Consider the following 14410-nt stretch of genomic DNA (forward strand, 5'->3'; position numbering starts at 1 on the left):
CCCCGATCAACATCAACAAATACCAATACACAAGAGGTATCAAGTGTGCTTGGAAAGGCCTCAAAGAAAATAACCAAATCTACTTTTTCCTTTGATAACAAAGTCAGTGATATTTTGGAGGAAGTCGAAAACCCCAAAAAGAAAAAAAAAAGAAGTCAACAAAACAAAGGAAAAAAACAGGAGACGCTAAAGGTAAACAGTCAAACATACAGACAACGATGTTTCAATTTAGCGCAGGTACACCAGATTCTCGTAATGAAAAGCGTCCAGCAACAACACCAACTGATGAAGTACATGAACGATCGGTCCCTATTCAAAAACAAAAAGGGCATTAACTCAATTGATGACGATACAAAATCAGGCAGTGTACATGTAGTTTAAATTAAAGAATCATAAACTGTTTTTTTATATCCCCCTTATGTTGTGTAAATAACACTCAAACATCTTTTAATTAATTATGTGCGTATGTAAATTTATATATGTCATTTTTGTCACCTTTGTTGTTTTTATCTATATTATAAAAAATAAACAAAAAAACGGATATGGTATAATAGTAGATTATACATATTCCCATGAAAGAGTAATACAAAATTATAGATATAAATGTAATTTATTTTTGATACTGAATAGCATTATCTTTTTAAAAATCCACGATTCACTTTATGACAAACAAATTTCCATACATCATCCACCAGTTATATGTCATATCAAAAACTGGATCACAGCTATCAAATGTTTTGTTAACGAAATCTGTAACAATTTTCTTATGCCAAAAAAATGTTATGATATATCAACAGTTCTTTATGCAAAGACATTCAGATTAGATCAGAAAAATTCTAGAATCACATTTTCACGCAGACATAATCCAATCACTATCACAAATCCAAGACTATTATGTCTGTTAAATTCCAAAAAATGTACGTCACACATATGCATTGCACAATCATTTCATCTTCTTGAGCTCTTCTTCCTTGTTTTTCACAGGATATTTAAAAACAAACTACAATTGTTGCAAAAATCTCTTCTATGCAATAGACTCAACCTGAAAATAAAAATAAATGTAACAATAATAAGATTGAATTTTCTGCCTTATTGGAATATAAAGTATACATGTATGACTATCTCATACAACATACTATTGATTGTTATTAATGTTGGTTTTAAACGCATGATACTATGTTATTTAGAAATATATCCCAATTTGTATAATTTATATGTGTATAATTTATATGTGTATGTAAAAATTATAAGTTTGTGTATTAACAATATGACATCAACTTATCTATTATTTAAGCTCAGCCTATTGTCTCTATTGTATAATTCTGAGGACATGTGTAATATAGAAATGAATTATGTCTATTATGAGTGAAAAACTAAATATATGTTCCCTAAACTGTCAAGGCTTAGGGCAAAAAGAAAAAAAAGAAAGATTAAACCTATGGTGCAAAACTGTAATATTCTATTTATACAAGAATCACATTTTATTAAAAAAAAAAACGAAAATTTTATAAACAATGAGATAAAAGGCAAACTGTACCATAGTTTCGGAAATTTACAATCGAGAGGTGTATCAATTCTTATCAAAGAGAACATAAAACATAAAACTATAAATGAAATTAGAGATAATGATGGAAGAATAATACTCATTAATATAGAACTTGATGGTAATATCTTTAAACTACTGAATGTGTATGCTCCGAACATTCGTCGAATTAGAAACACAATTTTCAAAAAAGTAAACAATATCATTAATAATAACCGCTTAGGAATATTAATAATGGGTGGTGACATGAATGAAAGTTTAACTTCATATGATAGAAAAAGTATTAGCTCTAATAATCAAAATAAACCTGTCAACAGTTTAAAGCAACTAATAAAAAAATATAAACTTATTGATATTTGGAGAGAACTAAATCAAAACACCAGCCAGTTTACATGGAGAAGAAAAAACAATAAAAGTGTTGCAAGCAGAGTAGATTTTTTTCTAATAAGCCCAGATATAAGACCTCACATAATATCTGCAGACATAAGACCTGCACTTATATCTCATACAGATCATCAAGCGATCTCTTTACAAATAAGACTTAAAGCTCAAAATAAAGGCAAAGGATTCTTTAAGATAAATAACAGTATACTGAATGATACAAAATACAAAGAAATAATAATTAAATTAATTGACACCCATAAAGAAATAATACTCACCAAAAATAACGATCCTCGAGTTACTTGGGACATTCTGAAAACTGAAGTAAGGGAGGCAACCATTACATACTGCAAACAAAAGGCTGCTGAAAGTAAAAATGAAATTAAACATTTAGAAAATAAGTTAAAATTCTTATACGAAAAATCAAGTAATTCTGAACATTCTAAAATAGAAATAAGTAATGTAGAAAACAATTTACAAAATTTATATATAAAAGAAACTAGAGGTGCACAAATCAGATCTCGAGTCAAATGGGCAGAAGAAGGGGAAAAAACACAAAATATTTTTTGGGTCTTGAAAAATCAAGACAAACTAAGAAAACTATTTCTGCCCTCAAAAATAATCAAGGTAACATTGTTACAGATGCATCCGATATTCTTATTCTTGGGAAAAACTATTACCAAAATATATATGAAAGTATAAGTGAAACAAAGATAGACCACTCACTATCCAATACTGAGAGTGAACTATTGGGGGGCAACCTAACAGTAGAAGAATGTACAAATGCTATATTTAATATGAAACTAAATAAATCCCCTGGACTAGATGGTTTAAGTGTAGAATTTTATCGTACCTTTTGGTCATACATAAAAGAATCCGCAGTAAAAGTATTTAATACATGCTATGAAAAAGAAGAAATTACAACACTCCAAAAAATGGGTGTTATTTCCTTATTATATAAAAAAAAATGATCCATTATCATTAGACAACTATAGGCCAATCACTTTATTAAATGTAGATACTAAGCTTATGGCCTATGCCTTAGCGCAGCGATTAAAGCTAGTGTTGTCCAAAATTATTCATAGTGATCAGAATGGATATATTAAAAGTCGGTACATAGGTTTTAATATTCGCCAGATTCAATATATAATAGACTACTCAGAAAAAATTAATATAGAAGGAATCTTATTGTTCATAGACTTTTCCAAAGCCTTTGATTTTTTAGAATGGCCCTTCATGTATGAATCCCTATTAAAATTTGAGTACCACCTTCCTTCTTAAAATGGGTAAAAACTTTATATAATGATACTAAAGGATGCCTATCTAATAACGGCTGGATCTCAGAAACCTATAGACTTCACCGTGGTATAAAACAAGGATGTCCGTTAAGTTCTCTTATTTTTGTAATAGCAGTTGAAATCTTGGCCTGTAGAGTAAGACAAGATTCTAACATTAAAGGTTTCAAATTAAACTTGATGAAAAAACACATAGTCTAAAAATTTCCCAATTAGCTGATGATACAACCCTCTTTCTGAATTCTAAAAATGAAATTCACCAAGCATTGAACCTAATAGAAATATTTGGAACGCTTTCTGGTTTAAAACTGAATAAATCTAAAACAGAAGGTATATGGTTGGGTAGACTTAAACATTGTAAAGAAAAAATTGAAAATATACACTGGAGCAAGGAACCAATTAAAAGTCTAGGTGTTTACTTTGGATTAAATAAAAGTGAATGTGACAAATTAAATATTGAAAAGACAATGAAACAGTCAGAACAATTAATACTTGATTGGGAAAAAAGAAATTTAACAATGATAGGTCGAATAACAGTTGTTAAGTCGCTTATTTTACCTAATCTTACTTTTTTAGCTTCGATTGTTTCAATACCCCAAATGAACATAAAAGATTTTAAAAAACTCATATACAATTTTATATAGAATAATAAAAAAGAAAAGGCAAAACGTTCAACACTTACCAAAGATTACACAAATGGAGGTCTAAAAATGAAAGACATTGATTACTTTTTTGAATGCATTACAAATTTCATGGGTTCAACGATTAACCGCAGAAGAATTTGCTAATTGGAAAGTCATTCCAACATATTATTTCAATAAATTTGGTAAAAACAACCTTATATTTCATATGATGCCCGACAACATAAAATCATTACCTAATTTAAGTAATATACTACCCTCATTTTACTTGAACATGTTAAAGAGCTGGTACGAAGCAAATAATACACTATCAAGTAATACACCTATCATAAATTTTAGAAATATTAGGCAGCAAATGTTGTGGGGTAATAAAAACATAAAATTTAAAGGAAAATGTTTAGTTTACCTAAATTGGATAAAAGATGGTATTATTTTCATTAACGATATAATTGATCAAAAAGGTCACATATCACAAAAAGTTATATTGGAGAAACTAACCTCAAAAACTAATTGGATCTCCGAACTTTTAAAATTGAAAAATTGTATTCCAAAAGAATGGGTTAGTACATTAAAATCTGACAAATCTTTGAAAACTTCTATAAAAACAAAATTAAACTTGTCCTTGACTGTTAACAAAAAATCAAAATTATTTGAAAATATGTCATCCAAACCATTTTAATAACAAAAAGGATGAGAGACCACTAGGATTTTCCAAATGGAAAAACATCTTCAATCTAGAATCAATCACTCCAATAAATAATGTGCTTCAATTTACTTTTACCTATTTAATAAATAACAAATATAAAATGTTAAGATGGAAATTACTCCATTACATCCTCCGATGTAAACAATTATTACTACAATGGCACATACAAGAAACAAGTATGTGTGACTTGTGTAACTTGACTGAAGATTACGAACACTTTGTTCTCAAATGTCAATTCTTTCATGAATTTTGGAAGAAAATATATGTACTTGTAAGCAAAATCAAAATTGGGTCACATATTTTTAATTTTAAAACTTTAGTACTGGGCTATAAAATACATGATCCTATGTATAATGATATAAATCTCTTCCTAACTGTCTTAATATATTCAGTTCATAAAAGTACTCATATATCAAATTATAAACAAAAAGGCATAGACGCTTATGCAGTTTTTAGAAATGAATTTTTAAACACATACGAAATTAACAAATATATTAATGCTAAAAACAGCAAATTTTTAAATGATGTAAAAAGATACATATGATCATGAATAGCTAGATTTAATATATTTTCATGTATAAAATTTGTGTAGCAAAAGTTGACAATATATCTGAACACGTGGTAATAAACCAAAACAGCAAGCTTCGTGAAAATGTACAGAATTTTGTCTCAAAACGCATTTATTACACACTTTATCACTTAATCAAATGAATTTCCATTTACAATGTCGAAACTTACCACATATAATTTTTAACTTAAGTTTAAGTTGTTCGTGAGTATCAATAAAACGTATAAATTAATCCGCACAATTGATCAACCAGCTTCAACGGTTTTCATCAATAAGGTTAAAGGTCAATGATGATAAAGTTTTAATCTTTAAAAACAAAACCGGACAAAACTGTACACTTTCCGTAATCATGAAACAATATAGTTTGTAAAATGTTTGTAATAACCATGAACTGTAAAACTAACAAACTATCTATAAATATGAATTCACTGCATAAATTCCCTGGTTATCCAGTGACTAATTCACAGGGATACTCGACCCACTGCTGTAGGTCGAGTAATTTGTAACAACAGCAAAGAAAAGTGCAATAAAGATATTATTTTATATAAAAAAAAAAGAAATAAGTACAATAACGGGTGTTACGCAGACAATTGTTTACGGAGTTACACGGACCTTTTTATGAAAAGAGTCACTTGTGCATTTAATGAGTTCCTACGCACTTTATCGTCCACCTTGTGACCTTATTACATTTACATTGTTTTATAAATATGATTCATATGAAAAGTGTTTATAATGCTAAAAAAGTTAATTATTTCCAAAATGCTGAAAATGAATGGTTTGAGATATGTCTCAATGGTAAGCATACCACAAATTTTAATATCTAGAGATCGTTTTGATTGCTTGTCACTCAAAAAGTCACCGCACTACTCCCTTCTAAATGCCCTACTCCAGGAATAACAGTACAGTTACCACGGTCATTTGGCGATTTGACGGTCACACAAAAACTGTTATGCTGATTCAAATGGTTTACAAAAAGAAATTATACGTAAGAACTTGAAAAAATGTATAATTTTGAAATAAGAAAACAATTCCGCGAAACATCATGAACGATTTTGGCGCAAAGGCTAAACGTAATGTCATACAAATGAAAAATATATTACGCTACCTCTACGATTCAAATTTGGATAAAGTCACATCAAAACTTACTTACACTAGGAATTTACTATGAGGGTCGGTTGAAAACAAAACTTTACGACAAAAGAGATGATTCCAGCTTCCCAATTGTGACCTTTTCATTTATAAACCAACAGATCCAAATGGTGATGTGGTAATCATTACTTCGTAAATATTACGGACGCCATCACGAATTAGTTGACCGTTTTGGAATATTCGTAATACAGATGATTTCGAATATGTTCCTTAAGTCGTAACTACAACCCCTCTCTTTTCACGAATGTGACCTACCGAATTAGACTATTTACCGGCTTTGTAACAACATGAGCAACACGACGGATGCCACATGTGGAGATGGATCTGCTTCCCCTTTCACAGCATATGAAATCACCCTAGTTTTTGGTGAGTCAGTGTTGTTTTTGTACCCCTATTTGTGACTGTTTGTTCACGCAACATTTTCAAGGTAATGGAAATTGATGCAACTGTCGTACAAGTGAGAAGTTTAGCGCTATAAAACCAGTTTCAACCCCCCTTTTTGACATTTGAAAATGCCTGTACCAAGTCAGAAATAAGATAGTTGTTGTCAATTTGTTTGATGTGTTTTATCCTTTGATTTTGCCATTTGATTAGGAACTTTTCGTTTTGAATTTTCAACATTTTTGTGATTTTACTTTTTAGTAATTGAACATTTGTTGTACATATATCAATTCAAAATGGTTGGTCACTCCTTAGTAACATGTAACCTATAGATTTGATGGTCACTTTTTTACAAATAACAAAACTTATTACCAATAAAAAAACTTTAGTACTTATAAAGTGCATTAGAATTTTCAATCTACTCTGATACCATTGATATGTTTCAAAGTGGTGCATTACCCAGTATGCAAATATTTTGTGTTCATTTTTTAATTATTCAAGCGAATTTAGTGCTAATTGTATTGTATTACTGTATAATTGGTGTCGTGTAGAGTGAGAAAAAAGACGCATTGGGAAAAAGCCAGTTAGAAAGAAGATGTCATCCAACGTTATTTATAATCTAAGTTTTGAACTACACTCCTTTTTTAGATACATATACATTGAGGAGTAGTAATATTATGAGTGCAGACCACTAATATTTCATTTCCAATCAAATTTTTATTTTGAATTAGTGATAGTCTACGTAACATTTCATTTCTTTAACAAGTACCCGTTTTTTTTATTTTATTGATACACTCGAAAGTGTGCCAAAAGAGGGACGAAAGATACCAAAGGGATAGTCAAACTCATAAATCTAAAACAAACTGACAACGCCATGGCTAAAAATAAAAAAGACAAACAGAAAAACAATAGTACACACGACACAACATAGAAAACTAAAGAATAAACAACACGAACCCCACCAAAAACTAGGGGTGATCTCAGGTGCTCCGGAAGGGTAAGCAGATCCTGCTCCACATGTGGCACCCGTCGTGTTGCTTAAGTGATTACAAATCCGGTAAATAGTCTAATTCGGTAGGTCATATTCATGAAAGGGAAGGGGATTGTAGTTACGACGTAAGGAACATATCCGATATCATTTGTGAAACGGTTATTCCATAACGGTCAACCAACTCGTGATGGCGTCCGTAAAATTTACGAAGGGATGATTTCAACTTCACCATTTGGAACTCTTGGTTTAATAGCTTCCTTGTGAGCAGCAAACCTCTATCAAGAAAATCATGATAGGAAATGCAAGCACGGGAATATCGTATCGTATAAATACTGAACTCCGAGGGAAATTTTAAACGGAAAGTCAATAATCAAATAGCAAAATCGAAAGCTCAAACACATGAAACTAATGAACAATAACTGCAACTCCACAGAAATGTTTACCTTTGTGGTCATGTACAAGTGTCTTCAAAATATGTTATTTTATTTACAAATACGAATCAGCTACCTTTTTCAAGTTTAAATACGAGCAAAATACATATCCCTAAAATTCATTGCGTAAAGATTCCTACGCTATATGAACTTTCAGGTTAGTTCTATATCCATGGAAATCTTATATGTAGTTTATTTCCAGGTTTCTGTGAAGCTTGCTAACAATGTTAACTTTACCTTTGTTGATGCAAACGGAAACGACTTCAATCCAGGCCCAGACGGTTGGACAAAGGTACCTGTATAATGATTTTATAGTATAGTATCAATGAATATGTATACTAATTATTATCATGTATAAACATATACAAATACTCAAGTATGAGTGTTCTATTTGTAGAATCCATTTGAATAAGGCATTGCTGTGAACAGTAAGTGACCTATATTCGTTACCATCTATGTCATTGTGTATGTCATATCACAAAAAGTATACAATATTTTCTTATCTTTGTATCAATTGAGTTTTTTCTATTCATTTTTCAAAACAATTGGATTTTTTTTATATCGTTCGTTCCTTATAAACTCCCATATATATAATGAGAGGAATTTAACCACCCCTTCGCTTATCAGTGGTGTAACAATCCAACATTAGAACAAATTGAGACAAAAATCAATTTGGTTACGAAATCCGTAACTAGTTAAGTAATAGTTATAGACGAGTAATAGGCACCCAACCTTTAACGTGCCTTCTGACACTGGCATAAAGAATATTTTCCTTTAAACTTCAATCGTTTTTAAACAGTCTGTGTTAGTGAAGGAAGATAGTGTGGCGTCTGTGTATTTCCCTCTTAAACCAACAGCTCTTGGTAAAATACTTTTGGACGGAACTGCAACATCTTCTATTGGAGCTGATGCTGTACAGCGTGAATTCCTGATAGAGGTATTTTAACTACTCGCAGAACTATGAATACTTGTAATAAAAGACTGGTGTGCATCATATTAATTTTTGTTTTATCTTAATTCTTAGATTTGTTTTCTTTACTTCTGTTACGAAGCCTTAAGATATAAAAACATGTTGGAACAGTTCACTTCAAAAGAATAAAACTATGCCATCAAAGACGAAAATTTTGTTTTATTTGAAATCTCTTTCTATTTTTATATTTAAATAGAAAGTAATGATGTACTTTTAGTCAATGAACATTTGGAATTTATTTTTGAATTGACTATAAACTTTTCTTCAAATCTGATAGCGAACATATTTCCGTATACTAAAATATAATCGGTTAAAACCACCGTAAATTGAGTAAATATAAGATGAAGCCTAAAATTAGATATATGTAATTGAAAATTTTAGGCCGAAGGTATCAAACAAAACTACAACGTTCCATTACTTATTGACCTCCGACAAGGGGGAAGGGTTAGAGAGACTATTTCTTTGTCTTTCCCGCCAAATCTTGTTGAAGATTCAGAATTTATCAAAATTCAAGTTATTGGTGAGTATTGAACTACATGTATTCATTTATTTAGAAACCCTTATCTTAATTCCATAACAGCCATCGGATATTCTTAACAAGTCATGATTTAATGCAATAAAAAGTAACAAGAAAACTACTGGTATACGATTAACGGAGGCAAAATATAAAAAAAGTGTCATTGCGGTTATAACGTACTTAATACACAGAAAATTTATCATAGATAAAACATGAGTTAGAAGAAGAAATTTAAGATAACGAAGTACAAATATTGTGTTATGTAGCACATAACTGTAAGATATTGCAAAATATATATACAAAAAGTATAATTACAAAAAAAAATAACCTCCGAGGATTATTCAAAAGACCATAATCAAATGTAAAACCAAAGCTCAAACATATCAAACGAATTGATAACAACTGCCATATTCCAGGCTTGGTAACTGTTTTGGTACAAGAAAAAAAAACGAATCAGAAATTAACCTTCCTAAAATCACCTCCTGTAAACGAATTAACCGCCATTCACTTGATACAACGTAATTTCGAATATTTTTTTTTATTATATTCGTTTCTCGTATTACCATTTGTTAATCAATTATCCATACGTGTTATCCACAGGTGACCTGCTAGGGGCAACATTGGCCGGACTAGAGGATCTCCTTCAGATTTCATACGGTTGTGGAGAACAGAACATGATCAGATTCGCTCCAAATGTTTACGTCAGCTCTTACCTGAAAACAACAAACAGACTTACAAATGATGTACGAAATAGAGTAGAAAGCATTTTAGAGGGAGGTAATACAAATATATTGATAGAGCTAGAATATCAAACAAGCATTATAAGACAAAATGGGGTAAACTAACTGCACGTTTGATTTAGCTGAAAATTGATACGTTCTTTATTTATAAAGGGGTAGAGGATTTACGCCTCCTTGGCCTGTTTAATCAACCACCTCACGATTATTTACAGTCATAATCAATTAAACGTATGTTAAATTAGTGCTTTAAAGTATAATGATGGTTGATTTACTGTATCCGTTAATGAGTTACGGTATAGGTATCAGTATTAAAAAAGTTATGAATAATAATTAATCGAAATGAACGCATGTTCAAGATATATATGCTTCAACAAAAATCATGTGTGTCTATGGTCAATAGGTCAAAACGTTTTAGCAAATAAAATGTACGTTCGATCTTATTCTTGTGTATAAAAGCGAATACACGTAAATGTTTGAACGATGATACGTTGTTTTATTGGCGTTCCTAACTCATTTTTTATTTTATATAACTAACGGAATAACTTATCAATCTTAATGTTATGCATATTTTTATTATCTATAAACAAGATCTACTTAGAATGACTAAGAGTATCTCTTAAAAATGCATGAGAGTTATCAACATTGTTCCCAATTTTCATACTTACTAGAACACACCCGCGAAATCGCGGGCACATACATCTTGTGAACTGTTGTAGGATGATTTTTTGTAAAAGATATTATGTATGGAAAATTTCATAAAAGGTACCAAAATCCCTCTCCCTTTTTCCAAAGTCCGATATTTGTTTCCTTTCTGTTACATTCATTTATTTTCGTGTTTCTGGCCTCAGACCACAATTATTCTTTTGCTACAATGCTTCTTTTGGTAAAAGTCAAATCAAATTAAAAATTTGCACCGTTTCAAAAATCAAATAAATGTATCTGCTTATATATAGACCATTATAAGTCTAATAAAATATGCTTCAAGGACAATCCATTAGTGCCTTTTCTTTTGAGAGCCTTACTAACATGCCAATGGTAGGATATGAATCTTGTATAAATGACTAAGACCGACTAAGGCTAATTTGAGGGTTGGTCGGAGGGGTCCTGATACCGATATCCCGAGATGCATAATTTAAAGAAATTCATATCCCGAAATCCCAAAATCAAAAAATATATCCCCGGATCCCGTAAGGATCAATCCACAAATCCCGAGCTTCAAAACACCCGATCCCGACGCCCCGAAAAAGGTCCTGCCTCCCTCTAATCTCTACTTTACTTTCATTTTTGCCAAATCACTATTTTCACTTTCAATAATAAATTGTTATGCCCCATCTAGTCTGTGCATCCGCGCGTTCGTTCGTTCGGTCGTCCGTCTGTCCCGCTTCACGGTAAAGTTTTTGGTCGAGGTAGTTTTAGATGAAGTTGAGCATGTTTTACTTATTTTAATACATATGCCAGTGGTATGACCCCTTAAATAGTAAACATTTCAAAGAAAACAGTAGACAGAATCAGGGACTTTCTATACTAACATAGAAAGTCCCTGACAGAATACAGAAAGTCTCTATATATTAAAGTAGTATAATCGTAGTTTATATGTAGATAAACGCGAACAATAGTTGTCCTCTCTAAGGAGGTATAATAGTTGTGGTTCTTGCGATCTTTACACCATGAAATGAAACGCGAAAAATAATTGTCCTCTCTAAGGAGGTATAATAGATGATATTTTTGCTATCTAAACACCATGATATGGAGAACGCTCTGAATGGCTTATATATTTTTCATTCCTGTTATCTATCATACGATTGGTTTTTAAAAATGTGTCACATGTTTTACTTATTTTAATATATATGCAACTGGTATGACCCCTTAAATAGTAAACAATTGAAAGAAAACAGTAGACTGAGAATACAGAGAGTCTTTATATATTAAAGTAGTATAATTGTCCTCTTTAAGGAGGTATAATAGTTGTGGTTCTTGCGATCTAAACACCATGATATGGAGAACGATTTGATTGGCTTTTTTATTTTTCATTTTTTTTTGTTATCTATCATACGATTGGTTGTGTTTGTGCATGATTCAAACCGGAAGTCTTAACTATGACTAAAAGTCAGTCTGATGACGGAATCATATCCGGACTCCTTTTTTGTCGTTTTTCTCCCAAAATAACTCAATCTGAATAATCATAAGAATGGATGACAAATGCGACTATGCATGTTACCTATAGGACACAGATGCATGATGATTGATTTATTGTGGAAGGAAGAGAAGCGACACACAAAATGAGGTCTTCTCGTTTAATAGTATAGATAACGATCTCTTAAACAAATGGTATGCACTGTATCAACATTGTTCTCTTCAATAGGTTATCAAAGAGAACTGTCATATGTTCACGATGATGGATCTTTCAGCGCTTTTGGAAATAACGATAAAAGTGGAACTACGTGGTAAGGTTTAATCTATTGATGCATGAAAATATATTTTGAAATCTCTGAAGCCATCGTATACTCTTACTATAAATAGTATAAGTGCAGAAACAAGCACCAAAAAAATGCAAATAATAAAGGCAACAACTATGACAGTGGTTGATTTTAATGTTGAATTTATAAACATAAATATGATGTAAATGCGTAGCCTGATCGATACACTGAGTGGAAAAAATTAACTTTCAAGTTTAAATGTATGAAAATATCCTTACAATAGGGGTTTGTTTTGCCAAAAACATAAACGTCAAACCATACGTCGATTCGTTCGTCCATCTGTTCTTTAAACAATCGTTTTGTCACACTTTTTTTCAGAACTACATTTTTTTTTAACATTCATCAATTCTTTATTGCTCTCTTTGCTGTTTTAACAAATTTCTTAATGTACAGCATTACATCAAGTATCCCTGTTACATACACTTATAACTGATATCCAGGGAGAATATACAGTAAAACTTATCTTATTTTATACATAGCCATTTAATACATTTCTGTTTTCTATAATTAATTTATAAATAAACATAATATCATATAAAATCTTATCGAAGTACTTAAAGTTGTTACAGACAGTTTTTCAAAACTACTAACTACTATCAGACTGACTTTATATTAAGTCAGCAGTTAACTGATGAAGAGTTGTCGTTTGTGTGCTCTTTTCCTATCTGTCAGACACTTTTTTCTTGTTTTTTAATTCTTTGAAATACGAGTGGGGTATGTTACGTGCAGAAACGTGTGTATTTTTAGTCAATATTCGGAGCTGTCAACTTTCCCCCTGTTACTCATAATGCTGAGTGCTAAGCAGGGAGTAGTAAAATCCAATTCGGTTTGACACGACAATAACTTATCTCATTCAAAGCTAGCACGCTTATATGAGATAAAGGGGTGGTTCAGAAATAAACGAAGCTGTAAGTCAATACAAAACCAGTGGCATTTGAAAACAAATGATATCAAAAGTTGACGCTCAGGAAATAACAAAGAATGTATGAAAAAAAGTTGTTTACTGGTGGAGAATGTTTTGGTCGGCAATCATACTACATTTTCTTATTTTTATAATAATATATTCAATGTTTAAACATAATACAGACTTTCAATTTTTGTAGGTTGACTGCTTTTGTGATCAAATCCTTTTCACAAGCTGTAAGTTTTACCTATATTGATATCAACGTCATCACAAAGGCTGTTCAATGGATTATAAAGCAACAAGAAACATCCGGGGCCTTTAATGAACCAGGAATTGTTCTTCACAAGGAAATGCAGGTATAATAACATGTGTTCCTACCATCTATATTTATAATTTTCAGTACTAATCTTTCATTGTCCTGGTTTATAACCAATATGCTTCTATGGATTCACCTTCACCAGGAGCTCCACAGCACAAATATTCGAAAGCCAAGAGCTGACATAAGAACTGAAAAGTTGAAGACGTGTACGACTAAAAAGGAGCAAAATCTTATTAAGGTGGTACCTAACACTACAGGGAGATAACTCTGTAAAATCAGCTAAACGTTTTAATTACGTTGATATGTTAAGGGCATATTAAGATTCTTAATGATCAAAATTATTGTTTGTCAAACTGCTATATGACCAGTGTAATTTTTCTGATAAAATGGTTTGTTC

At 31.1% G+C, this 14410-nt stretch overlaps 1 protein-coding gene and 1 long non-coding RNA gene across 2 annotated transcripts in view; one reads left to right on the forward strand and one right to left on the reverse strand.

Moving 5' to 3' along the window:
- The window catches only part of LOC143069844 (CD109 antigen-like), an 83738-nt gene that overhangs the window by 37373 nt on the left and 31955 nt on the right, over window positions 1-14410 (forward strand). The window contains exons 21-26 of the mRNA XM_076244648.1: window positions 8289-8378; window positions 8886-9023; window positions 9438-9576; window positions 10174-10350; window positions 12676-12757; window positions 13894-14050. Of these exons, the coding sequence (XP_076100763.1) occupies window positions 8289-8378; window positions 8886-9023; window positions 9438-9576; window positions 10174-10350; window positions 12676-12757; window positions 13894-14050 (783 nt within the window). The remainder of the gene's footprint in view (window positions 1-8288; window positions 8379-8885; window positions 9024-9437; window positions 9577-10173; window positions 10351-12675; window positions 12758-13893; window positions 14051-14410) is intronic.
- Window positions 592-5656, reverse strand: LOC143066907 (uncharacterized). Its single transcript, XR_012975778.1, has 3 exons — window positions 5305-5656; window positions 2203-2288; window positions 592-1042 (listed from the first exon to the last, which is right to left on the reverse strand). It is a non-coding gene; the product is annotated as an uncharacterized LOC143066907 (long non-coding RNA).

Source organism: Mytilus galloprovincialis, chromosome 3 (genome assembly GCF_965363235.1).
Source record: "Mytilus galloprovincialis chromosome 3, xbMytGall1.hap1.1, whole genome shotgun sequence".
NCBI classification, from domain to species: Eukaryota; Metazoa; Mollusca; class Bivalvia; order Mytilida; family Mytilidae; genus Mytilus; species Mytilus galloprovincialis.